A 23,606-nucleotide genomic window follows, 5' to 3' on the forward strand; every position below is an offset into this window, starting at 1 on the left:
TACCATATTTTAAATACTATATTGAATTTACAATGTCATTTTTCTATTACCGGTATGTAAATAGAAGATGTGGTATGATTGCCAATGAGACAATTCTCCACAAGAGACCAAACGATACAGAAATTAACAACTATCGGTCACTGAAGAACCTTCAACAATGTTTATTAACTTGACAATAATATTGGAAATGAATTAAAAGTCTGTATGACTTGTGTTTTCATCAACTACACATTTCCAATATATTTTTAATGTTCCAGTACACTTAATACATTACTTAACTATATAATTATGTTAGTTAATTAAGACCTATAATTTTAAATAATTCTTTAAATTGTAGAATAGTATAAACTATTTTACTTCAACATGAGATATTAAATCACAACAATACATAAACAATTGTTATTTATTTCTGTTTTACTATAGTGAATACCAGTCCAGGAGATGATTATGGAGCTCTCCAGATTTGGTCAAACAAGGTATATACAATGGTCTGTTCTGATAACTTTGATGACAATGATGCCAAGGTGGCCTGTCGAGATATGGGATATGCCTACGGGAAAAGTCTATGCTGCTCAGCATTTGGATCCCATGATTATCAAATATCAATAACGGGTCTACAGTGCCTTGGTAATGAACCTACCCTGAAGGACTGTAAAGCTATAGATGGACTTAAGAGATGTGCTAGTAAAAAATATGCCTCAGTTGTCTGTACTGACAAGGAACCATCACATAAAGGTAGGTACCAGTCACTGATTCATTACTTTATAAGAAAGTACAAAAGAAGGGCAAAAGATAACAGAGGGACATTCAAAATCACAAATCGATGTCTAAATGCCATGGCTAAAAGAAAAATACAAACAAAAGTACAAAAAACACAACATAGAAAATAAAGACTAAGCAACACGAAGCATTTTCATCTGTTATCATTAATTAAAAATACTTCTCTTCTAAGACCATATACCCAACACTTCCATATTTAATTACAGTGCATTTAGTTAACAACAGTACTTTAATTTTCCACATTTTACATGGAACTGACTATAATAATCAGGGAGATGATAACAAAAGCTTGAAAACATGAGGAGGATGTAATGTGTGTACCCTACCTGTTTTTCTCCAGTTCACTCTATATTTTGACGCATACAAAGTATAATAAACTAGGGATATTTACCTACAGTGTAGAAATCTTTTTTCATTTGTTTTTGAGACATGACATATTTTTTAGGGTTTGAGCTCAGATTTGAAAATGGAACTTTTGGCAAACTATGGGTAGACTATTACAACCATGAAGGATTGGTTTGTACAAATGGTTATGACAGTAATGATGCTATGGTTGCATGTCGACAGAAAGGATTTCTTGGAGGATTTGGATACAAATATCGCCATGATGTACTGCCACATGTACCTCGATCACGGACTGATGATATCAGATGGTTAAATAATCTGAATTGTACTGGTACTGAGAGTAATTTAGACAAGTGTGGAAACTTATCCTGGGGTCAGATAGATAATTGTTCTATTAGTAGTTCTGCTGCTGCATTCTGTTATAAAACTAAAGGTATGGTACAAAATATGTATAAACTACTTAATCGTATTCAATTATACATGTAATAGATATAAAACCTTCAGGGTTTTTTTGGAAAATGACGCAGTCATTGTTCCATTACTGGCGACCTGAACTTCATTACATTTCTCTGCCTACCGCGCTTGGTTTCGTATTTACTATTTTTCATACAAACTGGAATCTGCTTGTGTTATCATTATGCATGATCATTGTGTAGTAATCAGCCAGGAACCAGTTTACAAACTAACTGGTTTCTGCTTGTATTTCACTACACTCGAACAAAGTGTTGTAGTTCGACAGGAACCAGTTTAGAATTTGTAAACTACAAAACGTAATCGGTTATTGATCATTTCGTTTTGGTGTTTCATACCGACTTATATGGTTTGAATAAGCTTAAGCCCCTTCAAACATTAATGTGATAGGTATATTAAAGACTGTTTTACAAAAGGATGGAACTGTTTTGCTTTCAAAGTCGTACTATAGTGATATCTGTTATGTACGGATTTCCACTCTCACCGGTTAATTTCTTCTTTTACACATGCTTTTGAAACTTCCTGTTTAAACATCGCAAGTTTTAAAATTGTTTTTTGAGTGAATTAAACTTATTGAAACAATCATGAAGCGTTCCAGAATCATTTTCAAGCAGTTTCTTTTTCTCTTTGATGATGGAAAATATGTTTTCTCAAGAAAATACCGCAAACGATCGCAGAGGAATTGAAACGTACAAGTCAAGTCGGCACCTGAATAAATTGGCATCTACTGATCTAGTCAAATCGGCACCTATTTGACGTCAATTCGGCATCCAATAATATTTGTTATAATATTTTCTATTCAATTAATTAATAACAGGTACCAAGTACATAGTGAATTTCACTGTGAAATCCACCGTCACTCACTGAATATGTTGTTGTGTATTTAGGTAAACAACGAAACCAAAGTGAATATGTTGTTGTGTATAAGGGTACAGTAAACAACGAAGCCTTTACCCAAGCTATTGTTTTAACAATTAGACAATAATTAAAATAAAATGGAAAACTATGAGTCCCTTTCAATAAATCAAACTTTCATGCCAAATAATTAGCAAATTTTAGGTGTTTTTTTTCAGTAAAGTTTAAACAGCATTAAACAAACAATCCTGTAAAATGCTCAACTGGTTAAAATAATGCATAAAAATATCCAATATCTCATGTATTAGTCCAAATAATAATGACGTCTGGCAAGGCTATTTTATTTTTTTTCTGGGACGCCTTCCTTAGACGTTCGTAGGAAGGCTTCGTAAGAAGGCGTCCCAGAAAAAAATTAACATAGCCTTGCGGTCATAAGAAGGTGTCCCAGAATAAAATTTAAAAAGCCTTGCCAGACGTAATAATTATTTGGACTACCGTAACGGTTACTCATATATATATATCATTAAAAATAAGCCAAAAAAGTCATTTAGTTGAGAAAAATAAATATATACAAAATGTACATGAACACCCAAAAATGTGAAAGTTAGTATTAAACTCTTTTTGCTTAAATACTGAAAAAAATTCTGGCAACCCCTTTCTTATTTTTACTCTTTTTGCTTAAAATACTGTTAAAATATATATTTAACATGGGTGACGAATTGACTATATCCAGTGTCGATTTAACCAGGTGCTTATTTGTCCAGGTGCCAATTTAACCAGGTGCCGGTTGACTAGAATTCTTTGACAAATGTTTGAAAAAGTAAAATCACAAAAATACTGAACTTAGAGGAAGATCAATTGGGAAAGTCCATAATCACATGGCAAAATCAAATAACAAAACGCATCAAAAACGAATGGACAAGAACTGTCATATTCCTGACTTGGTACAGGCATTTTCAAATGTAGAAAATGGTGGATTAAACCTGGTTCTATAGCGCTAACCCTCTCACTTTTGTAATGACAGTCTCATCAATTTCCGATATTTTTACATTGATGCGTTAAATAAACAGACACAATAAATATAATAGTATTACGTGATTACCTGAGTTTCATTAGACCTTTGATAACAGTAACACAAAGATTATTTACTTAATATTTTGTGGGAGAAGGGGGTTCAGACTATGTGGTATCAGGTCTGTTCGCGCCCAATACATTTTCACACCCTACACGTTCGCACCTCGCACGTTCACACCCAAGGTCCGTTCGCACTCTACTCATTCGTGCCCAATTTTAATTCAAATTCAAGTTGAATAATTGGAAAATCATGATTGTTGTTTTAAATTGCAATAACAATACGCTATCCAAAACATGATTAAGATTTATTCAACACAAACACTCCCCAAGGGTGACTGGGGAATAGAAATATGGTCACTTGGTCTTCTCCCGACCGGCAGTAAAACGCTTGCTGAAGTGGGACGTCCGTTTGGCTGTGCGGGATGTATCAAGTTCGCAGTCACGTACGGTCAGAAGGGGGACGTTAAATCTGATGCCTCGTGTAAAGAGAGTGCCACGCTCTTTGCACGTTAAGAACCCTTGCAACAACTCTTTAAGGGGTCCGTAGGTGGCCTGTTGCAAGGCCAAATTTCTGTTCCTATCCAATATACCCTCTTTTTCCGGTGGCAGTCCAAATTTCTCCGACCATCATCCCAGATGGCCTCTATTGTATCAACCTACCTATTGTATTTATTGTGAACTTGTTCTCGTCCTGAATATGCATGAAATATTTGCCACTGGACGTTAAGCAACCAACAATCAATCAATCAATCAACACAAACAAAAATGCTGTCTCACTTTATTTTAAGACAATGACAACAATTATACTTATAAGAAAACACTTGCTTACAGAGTTATTAAACACAAAACCAATTAAGATTGGGTGCAAACATGTAGGGTGTGAAAGTGAAAGAGGGCGAACATGAGTTGGGCGCGAACGGACCCGAATTCAGACTATGTACCATTGAGAAATATACAAGCCTTTCTACGGTATTCATTTGTACAATTCAGGTAGTCTTGAACTATTCATTTGTCTTAAAAAAAACCAGCCAGTTGTCACCTTCACTTCACACACACACATATACGAATATCAATTATTTGCTTACGAGACATGTTGCATTGTTAAACTAATTACGGTATGTGAAAATCAAGACTTGCATAAAAACTATCCCAATATTAGAGACAGTGGCGTCATTTTTCTTCAGAGCTTTCAGCTCTTTGATTAACATCTTCTGTTCCATTGGATATTTTTTCCCTCTGTGAATTTTCTTGTAATTTAATATTTGAAGACATACATTTTAAGAAATCTAAAATAGTATATCTTGATGCTTCTGTATTAGAATAACCTTACGCTTTTATTTTCCACACACACCTTGTCTTAATATTATTTGACTGCTGACACTTGCCATTTTCATTCTACAACTGCATGTGAATTCTGCTTACAAATCAAAGATATCTTTGAAACATATTTACAATATATATGTCATTACAGAGACATCAGGCTTTGAGTTAAGAATAACAGGTGGAAAGTCCAAATCTGAAGGTCTGGTAGAGGTCAAAATCAATGGTACATGGGGAAGTATTTGTGGATGGTATATGACAAACAAGGTTGCCACGGTGATATGTCGTCAGAGAGGATTTATGTATGGTGTGTATGTTGTCAACCATTCCTATGGCAACACCACTGGTCCCGTGTGGATCAGTAGAGCCTACTGTCATGGGAATGAGAGCAGTATACTGGACTGTGAGTTAGTAGGTCTTGCTGAGAAACCAGACACAGCATGTGCAGCACACGAGAAGGATATTGGTGTCAAATGTTATGCTAGTGGTAAGTTAATATATTTACAATGTGTACAAATGTCACAAATTGAATATGAAAAAGCACATGGAATCTACATCCCTTATCGCTTTGTTTTGTTAAAAAAAAATCCATTATAAGATTGAAGTATTCAAATGTTGAAATTCATTTACAAACAATCACTGTTAAGCCCCTTTTGGATCAAACGCTACAAAGAAATGTATGTACATATTTATTTAGATTGCTGCTAAGAATGACATTAAACTACAATTGAATATGAGAGTAAAACAAAAACACACATGTCCTAAATTCAATAGCTTTACCATGTTTACATGAACTTGATTGCAGCATTGATCATATCTTATTGTGATTATTCTAATTTATAGGAGTAATTATTTACAAATTGAAATTAAAGTAAAGTATTGATATGTTTTGCTATAAATTTTTTTTCATTTTTCAGTCAGATTGTCTGGACTTGGACTGGCCAACTATGGACAACTTCAAGTATTCAAAAAAGATTCCTGGTATTCTGTTTGCGATGAAAACTTCAATGATACTGATGCTAAGGTTGCATGTCAGTCAATGGGATATACAGATGGCAGGGCCCAGTGTTGTTCTGCTCAGGGAACATGGCTGACTTCTCGTCCAATAGGAATAACTAATGTCCAGTGTACTGGCAAGGAGAAGTTTAATGATTGTCCACATGAAGAGGATTCGTGTCCATCAAAACATTACGTGTCTGTGGCTTGTACAGATTCAGATGCTACTAAATACTGTAAGTACAAATTTTAAGTTGACATGGAAATAATAATAGGAGATATGTTTACTCTTGTTTCCTAAGGTTGAAAGGATAAATTATCATCAATGTTTAATAAAAAATGATAAAAACTTCCAGCTCCACTGTAAGTTACTTGAAAAAATTGATGGAGAAAACACCAGTAAAAAGAATGAAAGAAACATAAAACAGGAGAGAAAAACAATGAACAGGACCTATAAAACAAAATAAAATTATCATAATCCTAACATAGAAAAAGAGGAAACATTACTTCCATTGCATATTGATGCCTAGAATTGGTAATTTATTATGCTTAATAATTCAATTTTTGTTTTCTAGCTGTCCATGTTACCAGGCCCAGTGGGTTATTCTTTGGTAATGTAGAGGTCCAGCGATACGGAATCTGGGGATCAATTTGTGATGTGGGATGGGATAACGATGATGCACAAGTAGTCTGTCGGGAATTAGGTTTTGCTGGTGGAAATGCTACCAGGGGAACAGTTCTTAGACATGTACCTACATTATTTGGGCATGTTAATTGTTCTGGAACGGAGAAGACATTGCATAGGTGTCCAATGGCAACCTTCAGAGAGGACCATCAATGTAACGAAAGATCTTCTAGGGCTGCTATTGTTTGCTCAAAGAAAGCAGGTATTGTTTATATTATCATTAAACCTATCATTTATATTGAAAACCTAATGACCTCTGTTGAAATGAATTCAGACGTGTTCATTCTTGTCACTTTTGTCATGGCTTATCTTTGCTAAAAGTTTCAAAAAAAGAAGATACCAGTGATGGATAAATGATATAAATAAGAACACATTATATAATAAAGTAATGGACCATTCTGCATAAAAATTTCGGAAAGACTTTAAAAAATCTCATTGGAACAGAAATTATTGCATAGCTGTTGTCTAATTATATAATGTAATATTGTTTACAGAGGGTGTACAGTTTAGAATTGGTGAGGAATATGAAGGAAGTGGTCGAGCTGAAATCTACTTGAATGGTAGATGGGGTACTGTTTGTAATGTTTACTGGGATGATGTTGATGCTGAGGTCTTCTGTCGACAGTTAGGTCCCTTTGTAGGAGGAGTTCAGGCTAATCCTACAACAGTAGGCACTAATGATCAGGATATTTGGATGACAAGGGTGGAGTGTATGGGGAATGAGACAAACTTCCTTCAGTGTGAAGCATCCTGGTATCCTGCTCAGACACAAAGATGTACACATGGCAATGATGCTGGAGTTGTCTGTTTCAAATCGGGTAAACTTTTATAGAAGCCAATATTTGCAAATATGAAAATATTTTTTTTTTTATCTGATTCATATATTTTAATTATAATTTACATATTTACTCTGCTTACTTAAAAAAAAGAAAGAAAATAAATCTATATCATTTTAATGATTGTGAAAGTAAAATGTTTACCATGTGGATAAGAAGAATAACAATGAAATTGAAGAAGGCCAGTGGAAGAAATATTCTAAAAAAAATTGTTTTTTTACCATATCTACACTCTACAATAATGTTGTATATGTTGACTACTGGAATTTTAAAACAAGAAAAAAAGATTGACAAAAAATACCAGATTGATTAAAAAAGAGGTGAAAAATTATCTGCTCAACTAACCTGGAACCAATGGAAAGAATAAAAAGTGATTTTGGTTTTACTTTTAAGTACAATTTGTATTGTAATGGGTATCAAATAAGAATTTAAAATAATAATTTTGTAAGAAGAAATGACTTTGTACTGTTGTTTTTGTATATGTACAGTACTTTCAATCAATCAGTTTAGTTTGTGTAATGTATCTATAGTAAATGTTGTATGTTTGTTCGTAGTGCGTTTAATGAGAGGGAACTATAGGAGTAATGGTATGGTAGAAGTTTATCACAAGAACAAAGGATGGAGTACAGTGTGTGCCAGTGGATTTGGGGAAACAGAAGCAGGTAAAATATTATAACAACTCTTTCCTTAAGTCAGCATATTCATTGTATGGCTGGTTTTTCACATTTTATCACCTTTGGCATTCAGATGTTTTAAAAATTCTGTTTTCTTTTTGAAAATTGCAGAGAAAGACATAGCGATCCTTCATTCTATCATCTATGCATGACATCAACACTTAGCAGCAGTTTGTGGTTTTATAGATTTTTCGAACATTATTAACTTTGTTAAACCTTCATTGAATCCAAAAAATAGATTAAAGATCAAGAAATAGTTTTTGGTAGTCAACTGTACACTTTTTCACTTAGAGCAGCAATTACAGGCAAGATTAAGGGGTCTGTGAAATCTTTTCATTTTTTTTTAATATAAGTTCATGAACATAAATTATTTATCTATACTGAATGGTCAAAGTTGAGATAACATGACAAAAATTTCCATTTTGATCTGAAATGAACTGTATATGTACTAATAAAAAATTCTTCATTAGAAAAAAAGCATCTCATAAAAAGTATATGTAAATTAGAATGTATTACTTTGATATCAGCATTATTGGTTGGGTACTTATTTTGACGTTTTGGGTTACTTACAAATATAAGTGGTCTACTTAATACAAATTTTCTGTAAGCCTTCTTGCAGCGATTTTGTTCAAAATTGAAAAAAAAGAAATCGTTTATCCACAAAATTATTGAGGAATAATATAAAGATCTCCATGCAATGTATAAGATGTGAATAAATTAAAAGGAAATATCTGCCATCAAATCCAAATTTCCCTAAAAAGAATAAAAATAAAAATATGACATGTAATAGATCTAGACAACCACAGACTAGAATCCTGACATATTAATATGTTGTAAGGTTAGATTTTTTTAGACGTTGAAATTTGACATAACATAATCACAGGTGAGATTCCTGACACATGAATATGTAGTGCAGTTAATGAAAATGTTTTTTAAATCTAGAAACCTTTTGTTATGAAAAATCTATGATAAAAGTAATATAATTATATATTACAGATGTTGCCTGCAGCATTCTGGGTTATGAACATGGATTACCACTATGCTGCTCACCATTTGGTTTTAGTTTCATTACTCCATTGTTTGGAAGGTTACAGTGTAAAGGAAACGAGAAACATCTGACAGATTGTCCCAGTACTTCTATAGTCTGTAACAGTCCACAGAATTATGCTTCACTTGCATGTTATAATGGGGCCCGTACACAAAGTAAGTTATATACTGTCCCAGTACAGCTATGGTCTGTAACAGTCCACAGAATTATGCCTCACTTGCATGTTACAATGGGACTCGTACACAAAATTAGTGTCCTCTATACTGTCCCAGTACTGCTATAGTCTGTAACAGTCCACAGAATTATGTCTCACTCGCATGTTATATAATGGGACTCTAATGTTTTCTAATTACCTTACATAGGCTAAACTATGGCATCTGTTTTCTAATTACCTTACATAGGCTAAACTATTGCATCTGTTTTCTAATTACCTTACATAGGCTAAACTATGGCATCTGTTTTACCTTACATAGGCTAAACTATGGCATCTGTTTTACCTTACATAGGCTAAACTATGGCATTGTACAATCAAGAAATTCTAGAACACAAATGTATTTTCATCTGACGTCAACTTGTCTTTGACTTCGTTATGTAAAACATATAGAAAGTGTTCGAAAGGCCTTTCCACTGTTAGTTCGGTATAATAAATCAATTGTGGTCCCTTAGAATCGATGAATATCCAAAATTGTCAACCCTTGAAAGTTATTTTTAGAGAAAACAAAACATAATTAATGATCTATTTAAATTTAAATTTAGAACAAGTATATTTTTTTTTAAAGCTTTTTAAGTCCTTTTGATTTAAAAGAAATTTAAATGTGTATGAGATTTAAAGCCATAAAACTAATCTTGTTTTACCTTTCTTGGTCCAACTTCCCTTTCAGAAATTTTCACATATCAAATGTCTTCTGGGGAATTAAATACAAGTGGTTTGGTGTATTTGTAGTTTACAAGCTTAAGATTGCCAATGTCATAAGGAAATTTTTACATACTTTTAGATTACACACTACGATTAGCTGGAGGATCTAGTTATACTGGTCAAGTCAACATTACATACCTGGGAATAGAGGGTCGTATCTGTATTGACGGGTGGAATGACAAGGCTGCCAGAGTTGTCTGTCATGAGCTAGGCTATCCTGATGGCATGTCATACTTCCATTACAAGAGTGATATGGATGCTGTAGGTCCCTATTGGACAACTAATGTCACATGTCATGGTAACGAGTCTAGTATCAACCAGTGTAGCCATGTTGGATTTGGGAATGTAAAAGAATGTGAAGGAAAGCACTATGCTGGGGTGCTATGCTTTGACAGAGAAGGTATTTAACAAGTGTTAAAATATTTGCATTTGTTTAAATTGTAATTTTTTCTTATTGTTAAAATTACACCATTGCCAGATGCACATTTCAAAACAAGTGTCTCTTGAGTGATGGTTGAGGCCATAATATTTTAAAAATCCAACGCTTATAAAAAAGATGAAGAGCTATAAACCATGAAATACAAAAAAGTATGGCCAAAGACAGGCAAAGATTCAGAGCTTTGAGCAAAAGAGATCAATTTTTTGATTTCAAATCATTTCCAAAAATTTGTAACAGCAAATTTTATGGCTTGTGATCTGTCTCAATTCTTACCAAAAAAGAAATTTAATCTTTTTGAAAAAAAAAGGATTTTCATAAATTGAATTATAATATTTCTAGGTGTATACTACCGTTTAGCTGGAGGAAATGATAGATCAGGTCGTGTAGAGGTATCTGTCCATGGAGAATGGGGAACCATTTGTGATCACTACTGGGACCAGTACGATGCTGACGTATTCTGTAGACAGCTAGGGTTTAACACAGGAGATTCTTACTATGGTGACAATCTACCTCCAGGTTCTGGGACACAGTGGGATGGTAAAATACACTGCTCTGGGAAGGAAGAAAGTCTTGACATCTGTCCTCATGAAGGATGGGTTGTTGGAAACTCTAGATTCTGCCTGGGACATAAAGATGATGCTGCTGTTATGTGTTATACCAATGGTAAAAATTTATGGCAATTGATACATTTTTAAGTTGTTACTCCATATGTTGAGAAAAAAGTTATTAACATTTATGCATAATTATGACCTCCTTGCTAGGTGAAGGGGGCATAAAGTGTTACCCTTGACTGCTCTTCGTCCATCCTTATGTCTATTGGTCCTTCCTTCCATCCCATTTTTATGCCCCACCTACGATAGTAGAGGGGCATTATGTTTTCTGGTCTGTGGCTCCGTTCGTCCGTCCGTCTGTGGTTCTGTTCGTCAGTCCAGGTTAAAGTTTTTGGTCAAGGTAGTTTTTGAGGAAGCTGAAGTCCAATCAACTTAAAACTTAGTACACTTGTTGCTTATGAGATGATCTTTCTAATTTTTAAGCCAAATTAGACTTTTGACCCCAATTTCACGGTCCACTGAACACAGAAAATGAAAGTGGGAGTTTCAGGTTAAAGTTTTTGGTCAAGGTAGTTTTTGATGAAGCTGAAGTCCAATCAACTTTGTAACTTAGTACACTTGTTGCTTATGGTATGATCTTTTTAATTTTAATACCAAATTAGATAATTACCCAATTTCACAGTCCATGGAACATGGAAAAGGATAGTGCGAGTGGGGCATCCGTGTACTTTGGACACATTCTTGTTATTTCTGCACTCAAGTATTCCTAATCCAAATTCTATGAAACTCATACATAACGCTAAAAAACAACCTTGCAGACAGAGTTTGAATTTAGGCAGTGAGTCACTTACCATTCTAGAATAATGCCCCTTTAGAACATTAAAACTTGCATTTTTTTCACTTCCACACTCTAACTTAAGCTTGCCTCATGCAAATATATGAAACTCTTTCATGATGCTAAGAACCAAAACTGTTTGAATTTGGGCATGTAATCTCTTATCTTTCTAGAGTTATGCCCCTTAATAACTAGGAAAGTTGCAATTTTTTCGTTTCTGCACTCTTACTTTAAAAGTTTGCTTCATGCAATTCATACACAATTCTAAGAACCACATCACACAGATAGAATTCAAATTTGGGAAGTTTATCTTAAACTGCAAAACTTCAGCAGGGGAATTCATATTCTCTGACACATTCTTCTATTACTTTAAAGAAAGAGAAAAGAATTCTGTTTACATTTGGCAGGAAATCAAAGGGATAGAACTCTAGTCAATACATGAGCAACATTTACTAAAAATGTAATGATCATATATGGTAATTTGAATTATCTTTCCTTTTCAGTGAAGCTATACAAAGGTTACACTCCTGGCAGTAGCAATGGAGCTGTGTTATATTACCACAACAGGACTTGGTTACGTGTATGTGACACAGGCTTCACGGACATGTCAGCTAGAGTGGTGTGTGAGGAACTAGGTTATACCGATGGGCAGGCCATCTGTTGTTCAGCATTTGGTAAAACTAGTGAACCAGTATTGACCAATTACACACTAAGATGTACTGGAAGGGAGAAATCTGTTACGGAATGTTTACGTGAAGAACAATGTGAAAGTGACCAATATGCTTCAGTTATGTGTTTTAATGAGACAAAGATACCTGATAAAGGTAAGCACTTTATACTGTACACAAACTTATTTTTTCCAACTTTATAGATGTACGTGTTTAAGTTTCACATAAAAGTGACAATTTATTACTCACAATAATTTGTACGTTTGCAGTACAATGTTACATATTCATGTGTATTGTTGGAAGTTATAAATTATTTAGCATGTGGTAGTAATTTTTTGTACATATAAATGATATTGTAAATTCACAAATTACAGGGTGCATTTGTTATTGCAATTGTTAAAAAATAAACAAAAATGTGAAGATCAATATAGCAATTTGAAGTGAAAGCTATATACAAATACAAAAATGTATATGTATTTGATGTCAGAAGTTTTCATTATTTTGTTACTTAATAAAAACCTTGTAATAACTTCAGATTTTTCATTATTTTAAACCAGGAAATTAATGCGATTGTAATGCAATAAGTAATTCTTAAAAAATATGGGAAAGAAATTAACAGAAACTAGCACACTCTATTTTTGATCTTAGTTTAATAGTAGTTTCATATAATAAAAAATGGTCTTGTATACCCCTTATTATCTACTTAAGACATAGCTTTAAAATGGAAGGAAACCTTGAGTTATTTAGAGAATGCATTATGCTGCAAATGATAACACTGGCAAATGTTTGATACTCTACTCCATCAGACAATGATGATAATGGGTTGAAATATTTCTTTCTTTCAGAAAAATATACACTGAAGTTACAAGATAGAAACAAAGGGCAGGTAATTGTCACACATCTAGGTGCCACTGGTAGGATATGTGGTAAAAATTGGGATGATGTTGATGCTGGGGTATTCTGTAGAGAACAGGGATACAGGCATGGTATAGCCTATAAACACGATGAACAGTCTACCTCAGAGAGTTCTAGGGGTCCCTATTGGCTGAGTGACTTTAACTGTACAGGAGAGGAGAAGGCACTACTGGACTGTCCTCATCAGTCTAGAATGTCCTTAGGAAATTGTTCTGATACACATATTGCTTCAGTGTTGTGCTTTAAGGATGAAGGTATGTTTTTGTTTATAGATAGTCTTAATAATTTTTATATTTGTTATATTTTTATTGTAGATATTTAATAAGACATTTTATTTAAGTTTAGTTTCAACATTGTATATTATGAAATAAACATGACATATAGAGAGTCAATACCCTGAATAAAGCAATAAGACTTTAGGACCAGTACATTTCTAAGTATAGCTCTATGAAACACAAACCAGCCAGGAATGTGGAAACACTTTTGAGTTATGCTGTTTGAAGTTCATTTGTTATTTAATATGAAATTAGTATATGCATTTTGTTTTGAGAAATTTTGATCTATTTAACTAGCAAAAATGAGATAGGGCAATAGGGCAATGAAAAAACAGAAATTATGTTAATTATAGGTATTTAATTTTCCTTGATTAATGTCAGAATGAAAAAAATATACAATGGTAATGAAATACAGACCTAACTTAAGAGTTGCTAAAGATACTCATTTTGATTTAAATTGTATTTGTTTTCGCTTTTAACTGAATTTAGGTGTAAAAGTGCTTATAATGACTGCCATAACATATTTATATTGTTTATATGACAGGAATAAAGTATTATATGAGTGATGGTGGCTCTCATTATGGCAGAGTTGAGATATCAGTGGGTGGCATCAATGGCACAATCTGTGATGCTGGGTGGGACAATAAAGATGCTTCTGTATTCTGTCGTCAGTTCGGATTCACTGAGGGTGTGGCATTACCTAGTGCCACCTATGGACAGGGTCGTGGACCTATCTGGCTTAGCCATCTTCAATGTAATGGAAATGAAAAGACTCTTCACACGTGTCCACATCGAGGATTCAATGATCAGTTCTCAGAGAGTAACTGGATTCTGTCAATCATATGTGATTCTCATCGAGATGATGCTTCTGTCTTTTGTTATAAAAATGGTTAGTCTTATATACTTCAAGTATTGTTTAAATTAATAAGTAAATTTTTAGAGTAAGTGACAATATTGAGACACTTAATTTTAGAGCACATTTACAAAAATACATATTTTGGGGGATATTTGTATTTATTGAAACATACTATATAACTCTCAGAGGATAAAACAAAACACCTTAATTTGATATTTACAAAAGTGCACAAAATGTTTTTCTATTAAATCAATGTAGTCCTGATATTGTACAGAAGCTGAAAAATGAAAACAAATGTTATTTTTATTGTTTTATGCAAAAACATAGTTCATATATCATACACACTTATATCTTATATCATTGAAACACAAAACAATTGACTTTCTCCCTACCTTATTGTTGAATAACGCTTCTTTCAGTTCGTCTTAACGAAGGACATGACGCCAGGATGGGAGGAGTTGAATACCATCGTAATGGGGAATGGTATAGTATCTGTGATGAAGGATTTGATGACCAAGCTGCTAGAGTAACCTGTAGAAGTCTGGGAAATAACTTTACGGATGGTCTAGCCATTAAAGGATCAGCGTTCGGCAAGATTAAAGGAAAGACTTTAATCTCTGATCTAAGATGTAATGGAACAGAATCTGACCTGTCTGAATGCAAAATGAAGTTTAATACCACTACCTGTACTGCATATGCTTCTGTATACTGTAGTAATACAACTATAGAAAAGAAAGGTAAATTGAAGACTGATTATGATATAACTTATAATTTATGAGAACATGATAAAGGAAAGGGGGTCAAAAGAATACTGTTATATGGTTATACCATATCTTTTTTCTTTTATAACAATGTATTATATGTTTAAATTTCAATTGAAAATCTTGTTTGATTATGAACTGTTACTATACCAAGAACTGAAATTATGTCTTATTTGGGTATTTTTTTTAAGGAATAAATTACGTTGCCATTTGTGGTAAATGTAGTTAGGGGTAAATGTTTTTGTTTGTTTGTTGAATAAGGTTATATTTTTAAATGTTGTTTATCGAGAATCTTAATTTATCATGAGTAGAAATAAGCAGATATGGTATGATTGCCAATGAGAGAGAGTCCAAATGAAGTGTATTTAGGTAATGGAATGTTGATTGAGTTGTTATAATTCTGTGAATATTTGTAGGATTTGCACCTAGAATAGCCTCAGATAGTTTAGCCAGTACAGTTCATGGTATCCTGGAAGTCAGAGTTAATGGTGTTTGGGGGCGTGTCTGTATGCAGGACTGGGACGATCGTGATGCCAATGTCACATGTAAAGAACTAGGTTATGCTGGGGGTGTGGCTTACTTGCATATTATGAAAAATAGAAAGCCAATATTAATGAGAGGGGTGAAATGTACAGGCCTTGAGAGTTCCTTAGCTGATTGTGTTCAGTCAAAGAAGGCTGACCTAGATTCTTGTAGCTTTAATTCAAATGATGCTGGTGTATTGTGTTACAATTCCACAGGTGAGTTGTATTCATGATTTAAATATTTGAAATATAATTGTTCTATGAACTGCTATCTAAGACTTCAAGTTTTCTTACATTGTAAATATGAAAAGATGTGGTATGAGTGCCAATGAGACAACTCTCCATCCATGTCACACTGTATAAAAAGTAAACAATTATAGGTCAAAGCATTCCACATGAAGCCTTTTCTCACAACTTACAGCAATTGGAAGCTATAAAGGACCACAAAATGACTAGTGAAAAACAATTTAAACAAGAAAAGCAACAATCTGATCTATACAAAGTGCTAGAAAGAGAAAGACTTATAATGAAGCACAACAACCATTATTATACAACAGGCTTCTAACTGACTTGAGTGAATTTAACTTATTGTTGAAGCAGTTAACTTTTGGATCTTTAAAAAAATTATGCGTATATAAATTGTTGCCACTATGTAAAAATTTGATCTCCTCTTATATAAATATGTCAACATAGTTAACATGATAAGAGAATTACAACAAAAAATGCTGTGATATGGCTGGAAATACCTAAATAAGAAAAAATAGTATTAGCAAAGATAAGTTAATAATTTCATGTTTTCAAAGAGGATTTAAAAGAATATGCTAAAAAAATCATTCTTAAATGGTTTTTTTATTAGGTATACAGTACAGATTACAGGGAAGTAAAAATCCATCTGTTGGTAGAGTAGAGATCAGTTACGATGGATCCTGGGGGTCAGTCTGTTCATGGTCATGGAAGACCGCTGATGCCAAGGTCATGTGTAAACAACTTAATTACACTGATGGTATAGTCAACTACAATGTCAACAAATCTCTCACATCATTACCTCGCTGGATAACAGGATTTTTCTGTCAGGGTTCAGAGGATACGATGATGACGTGTCTGAATACAGGATTTAATTCTTCGTTCTTGGATGATCTTTGTATGAGGAGAACAGATGAACCTGGGGCTTACACTGAATGTTTCAATGAGACTGTTGGTATGTTTTACATAGCTGTCATACTTTCAAACATATGTTGTAGGTGTTTCCATATTAACATATGTTGTAGGTGTTTCCATATTAACATATGTTGTAGTTGTTTCCATATTAACATTATTAGTTACATAGTGTGCTAGTGACCTAATACGGTATATATGGGGTCAGTAAATTCCATATGGGGTGAGAGCGCAGCTCGAATCCCCCATATGGAATTTACTGACCCCATATATACCGTATTAGGTCACTAGCACACTATGTAACGAATTTATCTTACCGACTATCTTAACTTGTGAAATTTAGACTAGTGTCCTATCAAAATGAGCAAGTCTCAATACTGTTAGCATTAAGAAACTACTTCCATTGATCCTACAAAAACAGATACCAACAATAACAACTTGTTAGGTTTAAATGTGTTTTATGAATTTATTTCAATCTTAATCATCACTTTCTTCGTCTGTTGAAACCTTTAAGATTTTTTCTCAGTACCGTTTCGTTTTTATAAAGGGACGTAACACCACTACTAACCGTGTATGAAATAAGCCCCGCCTCCCTTCTACCTTATAAGGAATATTAAGGGACGTAACTCCACTACTAACCGTGTATGAGATAAGCCCCGCCTCCCTACTAACCTAATATCAAATATACACGGTCTCCACGAGGGCGCTTTTAACCAATCACATTCCTAGAAATGTATAGGAGGTAAGATAAATGTTTATACCCCCAATGATAGTACTTATAAAGGGTTTGAGGGACAGAAGCAGCTAAACATATTCATATTTTATTTAGAAATGGACACAAATGTTCTTGCTGATAAATACCTTTTCATTTTTTAGCCACTATATCACTCACAGTTTTTATGTCAGGAGGAAGTGATGTTTTTGGTTGTGGCTAGCATGGGTTTTGATTATATAAAAACAAGAAGATGGAGTATGATTGCCAATGAGACAACCATGCACCAGAGACTAAATGACATAGATGTAGATTCTTTCTTTTTTCATAAGACAATTTTTTCCACTTATTTCAGAGCCAACACAAATCCGTTTGATGAATGGTAAAGACAAATACTCTGGGCGTGTGGAAGTGTATGTGAAGGGACCAAATAAATGGGGTACAGTTTGTGATGATTTCTGGAATGACCAGGCTGCCAGTGTAGTGTGTCGACAACTCAACTTTACTGGTGGGACTGTGGTCCGAGGAGGGAAGTTTGGAACTGGATCTGGTCCCATATGGTTTGACAATGTGAAGTGTAAAGGGACAGAAGAATCCCTTTATAAGTGTGGACACAGAGGGATAGGTACACATAACTGTAACCACACTGAGGATGTCGGAGTTATATGTATGGGTATGTATATTAAAAATTAACATTTGCAATAAACATGTCAACTTGTCTCAAAATTTCGTAAAATCTTGTAGCTTAATGTTTAGCAAAAAGTAAAAAAATGCAAGCATCAAATAATGATTTCTGGGTGAAATTTAATATCAAGGATTCAACTTAACAAAAATAAAATCAGTATTACAGTTAAACTGTAGCTGAATAGGATTCTGAATCTTCATCAATAATTACCTTTTAATTTTTGAAGCAGGTATTTACCCAGTCTTCCCACACATACACACAAAAAAATAACACAACGGAATATTTCTAGTCTTCAGCAGATCTGTCAGTTCATTCATCCACACTATCTGTAATATGTATTAGGTATGCTCAATTGCAGGTGCATGGTAAACAATGGTTCAATTTCTATTAATTATATATCACCATGCCTTATATTATCATGTACTGAAGTACAACGCTAGATTAAAACTGATGTGGAAAGGTAACACCCAGCCACGAAAAGCTTCATTTTATGAAGCCCAGGTGCTCATGTGGTCTAGCGGGACAGCTACAGTGCAGGCGATTTGGTGTCATGATATCTCAGTTTTATTTATCTCAAATTTATAAAGTAACTGTAATGAGTGACAAATATAAGTTCTATTGGATAAAGTTGTGAAAAATCTTTCTTTGAGCAAATTTTGTTGGTCGATGGATATACACCATCATTTGTAATCAGCTACTTTAGTTCATTAATGAATTACAGTAACAACTTTCAAATACAAAAATGAAATATAAACCTTGTGTAAAGATGAGGGAAAAAATCAATACATGCCTTTATTGATAGTAAAATATGAAATATTTGCACATAAAATTTCTGTATATTTTTATTTCAGCTCCAACAATACCAACAATAGTGGTTACAAGTACAGCTACTCCAACAACAACAACATCAGCAACAACAAAAACAATGGTCCAATCTACAACAACAAAAACAACTACACAAAGTTCAACAACCAGGACAACGAGTACTCAAAAACCAACACCAGCTCCAACGACAACAAGAACAACAACTACTACAACTCAATCAACGTCTACATCAACAAGAGCCACAACTACAAAACCAACAACTACCAGGACAACTAGCACATCAACAACAACTAAAACAACAGTTATTATTCCAGATACAACAACACATTCTAATGTGACTGTCATTCCAAGTAAACAACAAAAACCTGAAAATAATCTTGGTGTAGTGATAGCAGTGCCGATCGTCATACTTGTGATAATTTTGATAGCAATACTTGTAGTCTTTATTGTAAGGATTAGAAGACTCAAACGAGGTGTTCCACATGAACGATTCCATGATGATATTATAGAAAACAACCAAGACAGTCTTGGTATGAATAATCAACTGTATGATCTAAGCCTACAGCCAACAGGCAATGGTTATGCAGAAGGTTCTCGTCCATCTCAAGATGGAGATAAATTAAAATTATCCAAAAATGGAAATGCATATTATGCTAAAAATGATAGTTTTAGTAATGATGCATCTCCGAACTCTTTTGCTAATCCTTTATATGGTAATGCGAGTATGGAAACAAATGTAGAACAAAAAGAAATAGATTTACTTAATGACAGTTCTACGGCCTAACAGTGCTTTGTTAAATAAATAATGTCAAATAAGTGCTTGATATTGGTGCAGTTCTTTGACCCGAGGTAAGAAGGGGATAGTACTGGATAAGACATTGTAAAATACAAATTTACTGTCAGGTTTAGTGCCATGCTTAAAAGATGGTAAATATTACTTTGAATGACAAGAAAAGTATGCAAGGGTATATACACCATCAAACATTGTAAGTTGCAACTTCATAAAAAGTTATTCATAGTGTTTTAATAAACATTTTTTTTATATTTTCAAAGTAGATCTAGGTATTGTTGATTCTGTATTAAGGAAATACAATTAGAAAGAACACAAAGATAATTATACTTCAAACTGTAAAACTGTGTACACTGATTATTTATCTTTTAAAAAGCAGACACAGTGTCAGTGATACTATAAAAGTTTCTTTAATGGTTGAACTTTTTGATAATTTTCTTTAACATGTACATGTATAAAATTATGAAATACATTGGGCGGTTAATCATCACGAACTCACATGACATGTTAAACAGGCAGATTTTTGCATTATGCATTGGCAATGATTCAGATTATAAAAAATATATCCTCCCTCCAAGGCTAAAATAGTATTCTATCTTTTTATAATGGTCAAACCATTTTTTACTGTGTATTTGTTGTAGCTTCAGGATTAAACAACGAAATGTTTCATATCAATGAAATAAAAATATATGCAATTATATTGGATTGTTCCATTTGCATGTAAATTTTCTCAATGAGACCATTAGATTTCCTTTTCGATTGAATAATTCTCATGATTCTATTTCACCTTTTAAGCAGATTTTCAATATTTTCAGTTTCAATTTGGAATTTTTCTTCGTTAATATTAAGGAGGCCTCAATGGCAGAGTGGTCTAAATAGTTAAAAGCATATAACAACTGTAATCACTAGCCAGTCAACAATGAGGTTGTGAGTTCGGACTCCAATTGTGAGGGTGCACTAGAATCCAATCTAAATTGACTACAATTTTCAGTTGTCCTGTTAAAGGTCATTGTTTTCTCTGGGAGATGATCTCTGACTTCCTCAACCAATAAAAAGTGGCATTGCTTAAAAGTGGCATTAAAACAATAGTTATTATTGATTTTAACTTACTTTGGTAAATGTACAAACATTTTTTGTTTTATAATTTCATGGGTAAAATCATCACAAATTCCTTTAGTGCAGATTTAAGTAATTTTTGCATCTCTTATATGTCTAATGCGGGGTTCACACATTGCCGATTATTGCTCCCGTTTGAGATCAGACAGCGATACGACACGAAAAGTGAAAAAGTCGGATTAGTATCCTCAATTATCTGGAATGTCCTATTATTGTCTGAACGCAGTCGTTTTAGTTCGTAACAGATTCCTACTGGTCGGGAAGGGTCCGAATAGTTCGGCAAAGCACCCCGACAGTTAGGTGCGTCCTGTAACATTCGGGGAAACTCAGCCGATTTTGTCTAGTCGGATTACAATCGTGCCTATGTCGTGACAGATTCTGCTGTATCGGATCGAATTCCTTACAATGTTCTGTGTTTTCGGGACGGTGTCCTGTGGAACGGGAATGATCTGGAGAAGTCCCGATAATAACAGAATACAATACGACTGAGACCAGACAAAGCCGTTTGCAATGCGATAGAGCGGACCGTGATAGGATTACGTTCCGACAGTACCCGATCATCTCGATTATGCCGACAGTTTTCGAACGGATAACTTCCGTCAGCGTCGGTTCACTGTCTTGTCACTATCTGATCTCTGTCGGATTACATTCGGTAGAATCGGGACGCAGTCGTGACAGACTCGGTCGAAATTTACCTGGCGAAAGATACAAATCGAATTTCCATCCACGATTCACAGGATCTTGATCAGACTTTTGACAAATTTTAATTGGGAATGGTCCTGTCAAGGACGGCAGTAAAAATCGTAAACGTGTGACCCCAGCTTTACAAGTGCTAAAAAAAACTTTCAAACTTTGTTTATTTCAATGTATCTGATGCATTTCTTTAAATCTATAAATTTAATGCTTCTCAAATTTTTTTTATACATGTATATCATTGTAAGAATGTATGAAATATTATAAATAATTTGATTTTTATATCCTAATGTTAATGATCTTCACGCATGGCCAAAACAAGTTATCTATGTAATAATTAGTTTGCTTTGCCAAAAATATATTTTTTCATAATGTCTGATTGTCATCATTTTTAAACCATTCGATCATATATTATTTATATTTGAATGTTATTATTTCTGATTTGTGTTATAAGGTTTGATATTCTTTTAGTGAAATTGTTATTATAATTATCAATCACAGAGGAATAGTTTTTTACATTAAATGTTATAAGTTGAATAATATTATATGTATTACTTTTAGTGTTGTCAAATGTAGGATTGGTTGAATGAAAACGTGGGAGCATGATCATTGATGATTAGTGTAAAAATTAAACATGTTTGAAGCAGTACAAAGAATTAAAGGTCAGCATGATTTTAAGTTGACCCTAAATATATGTTTTAATTTATAGAGAAGCAAAGAAAACTAAGATAAATTATTTAAAAGTGATTTTCTTAGTTTGTAGAGAGCATAATGTCAGATTAAGATAAAAGGAAGATTATACATGCTTTAAAAGGAACACAATAACTAAAGTTTATTGTGTGCAATAAACGTTTTGTTTAATGGTAAATGGAAGCATGTTCTTCATTCAAAAGAAAAAGTGTGTTTGTCAATATCAATTAAGTGTCATTACCCAGCCAATCAAATAAGTTCCAATAGATGATTTGAAGCCCTTTCCATATTTGTTACTCTTTTATTAAACGGTTAGTTGGTGCTATGTTTATGCTTTCGTTATTGTTAATAGGCAAGATAGTCATGATAGTAGGTTCAATATATTTTTGGAAATTATTTATTAAACGTTTTAAAATGGATATGGTTTAGCTAAGTACCATCTAAAGGTTTAAAATACTTGCACAGGGTTTGATTCCCATTAATTCAAATTGAATATATACAGGAATAGGAATTTACAATCCAATATGAATAATTGCCTCTTCCAAAGGAAACAATTGAAATTTGTCATAAACATTAAAGTCTTAAGAAGCAGGGTATTAATTGTGACTATGTACCCAAAAGAATTATACTGCATAATGACCACCAAAAGTCTTAAAATTGGAGAACATTGGGCTTCTCTTACTAGATACCACAAGCATATTCAGGTTGTTTGTGTGTTGTAATGTTGGTGTGTTTTTTTAAACACTTAGTACATGATTAGTTTGATTGTTCGATGATTTAGTTTTGTATTGTGTTATAATGTCGTGTGTTTTTTTAAAACAATTAGTACATGATAAGTTTGGTAGTATGGTATGTATCTCATTGATGAATGATTATTCAGTATGTTGATATTTTTATGAAATCATTATATCATATTGTAGTCATGTGATAACCATTAAATCTGTCTCATTATACACAGGCTTTTTTTTTTAATTTGTAATGTATACCCGTAGTTTGAACATATTTATTTATAGTGGATTGCAACTTACATGTATATTAATCCCTTTCCACTTTGCAGATGTGAGTGCTACCTAGTAGGGTCCATTAGCCTGCTCTTTTCTCAAAATCTACAAGGGT

General features: G+C 33.5%; 1 protein-coding gene across 1 annotated transcript in view; it reads left to right on the top strand.

The window, feature by feature from the left end:
• The window catches only part of LOC139518989 (uncharacterized), a 56,475-nt gene extending 33,032 nt beyond the window's left edge, over nt 1-23,443 (top strand). The window contains exons 14-32 of the mRNA XM_071310703.1: nt 424-735; nt 1,226-1,558; nt 4,997-5,332; nt 5,763-6,077; nt 6,417-6,728; nt 7,021-7,344; nt 7,917-8,024; nt 9,033-9,239; nt 10,080-10,400; nt 10,779-11,102; nt 12,329-12,649; nt 13,339-13,662; nt 14,228-14,572; nt 14,959-15,276; nt 15,717-16,040; nt 16,681-17,022; nt 18,047-18,364; nt 19,228-21,201; nt 21,929-23,443. Coding sequence (XP_071166804.1) covers nt 424-735; nt 1,226-1,558; nt 4,997-5,332; nt 5,763-6,077; nt 6,417-6,728; nt 7,021-7,344; nt 7,917-8,024; nt 9,033-9,239; nt 10,080-10,400; nt 10,779-11,102; nt 12,329-12,649; nt 13,339-13,662; nt 14,228-14,572; nt 14,959-15,276; nt 15,717-16,040; nt 16,681-17,022; nt 18,047-18,364; nt 19,228-19,985 — 5,942 coding nt within the window. The 3' untranslated portion in view covers nt 19,986-21,201; nt 21,929-23,443. The remainder of the gene's footprint in view (nt 1-423; nt 736-1,225; nt 1,559-4,996; nt 5,333-5,762; nt 6,078-6,416; nt 6,729-7,020; nt 7,345-7,916; nt 8,025-9,032; nt 9,240-10,079; nt 10,401-10,778; nt 11,103-12,328; nt 12,650-13,338; nt 13,663-14,227; nt 14,573-14,958; nt 15,277-15,716; nt 16,041-16,680; nt 17,023-18,046; nt 18,365-19,227; nt 21,202-21,928) is intronic.
• The last annotated feature ends 163 nt before the right edge of the window (nt 23,444-23,606 follow it).

This window comes from Mytilus edulis, chromosome 4, assembly GCF_963676685.1.
Source record: "Mytilus edulis chromosome 4, xbMytEdul2.2, whole genome shotgun sequence".
NCBI lineage: Eukaryota > Metazoa > Mollusca > Bivalvia > Mytilida > Mytilidae > Mytilus > Mytilus edulis.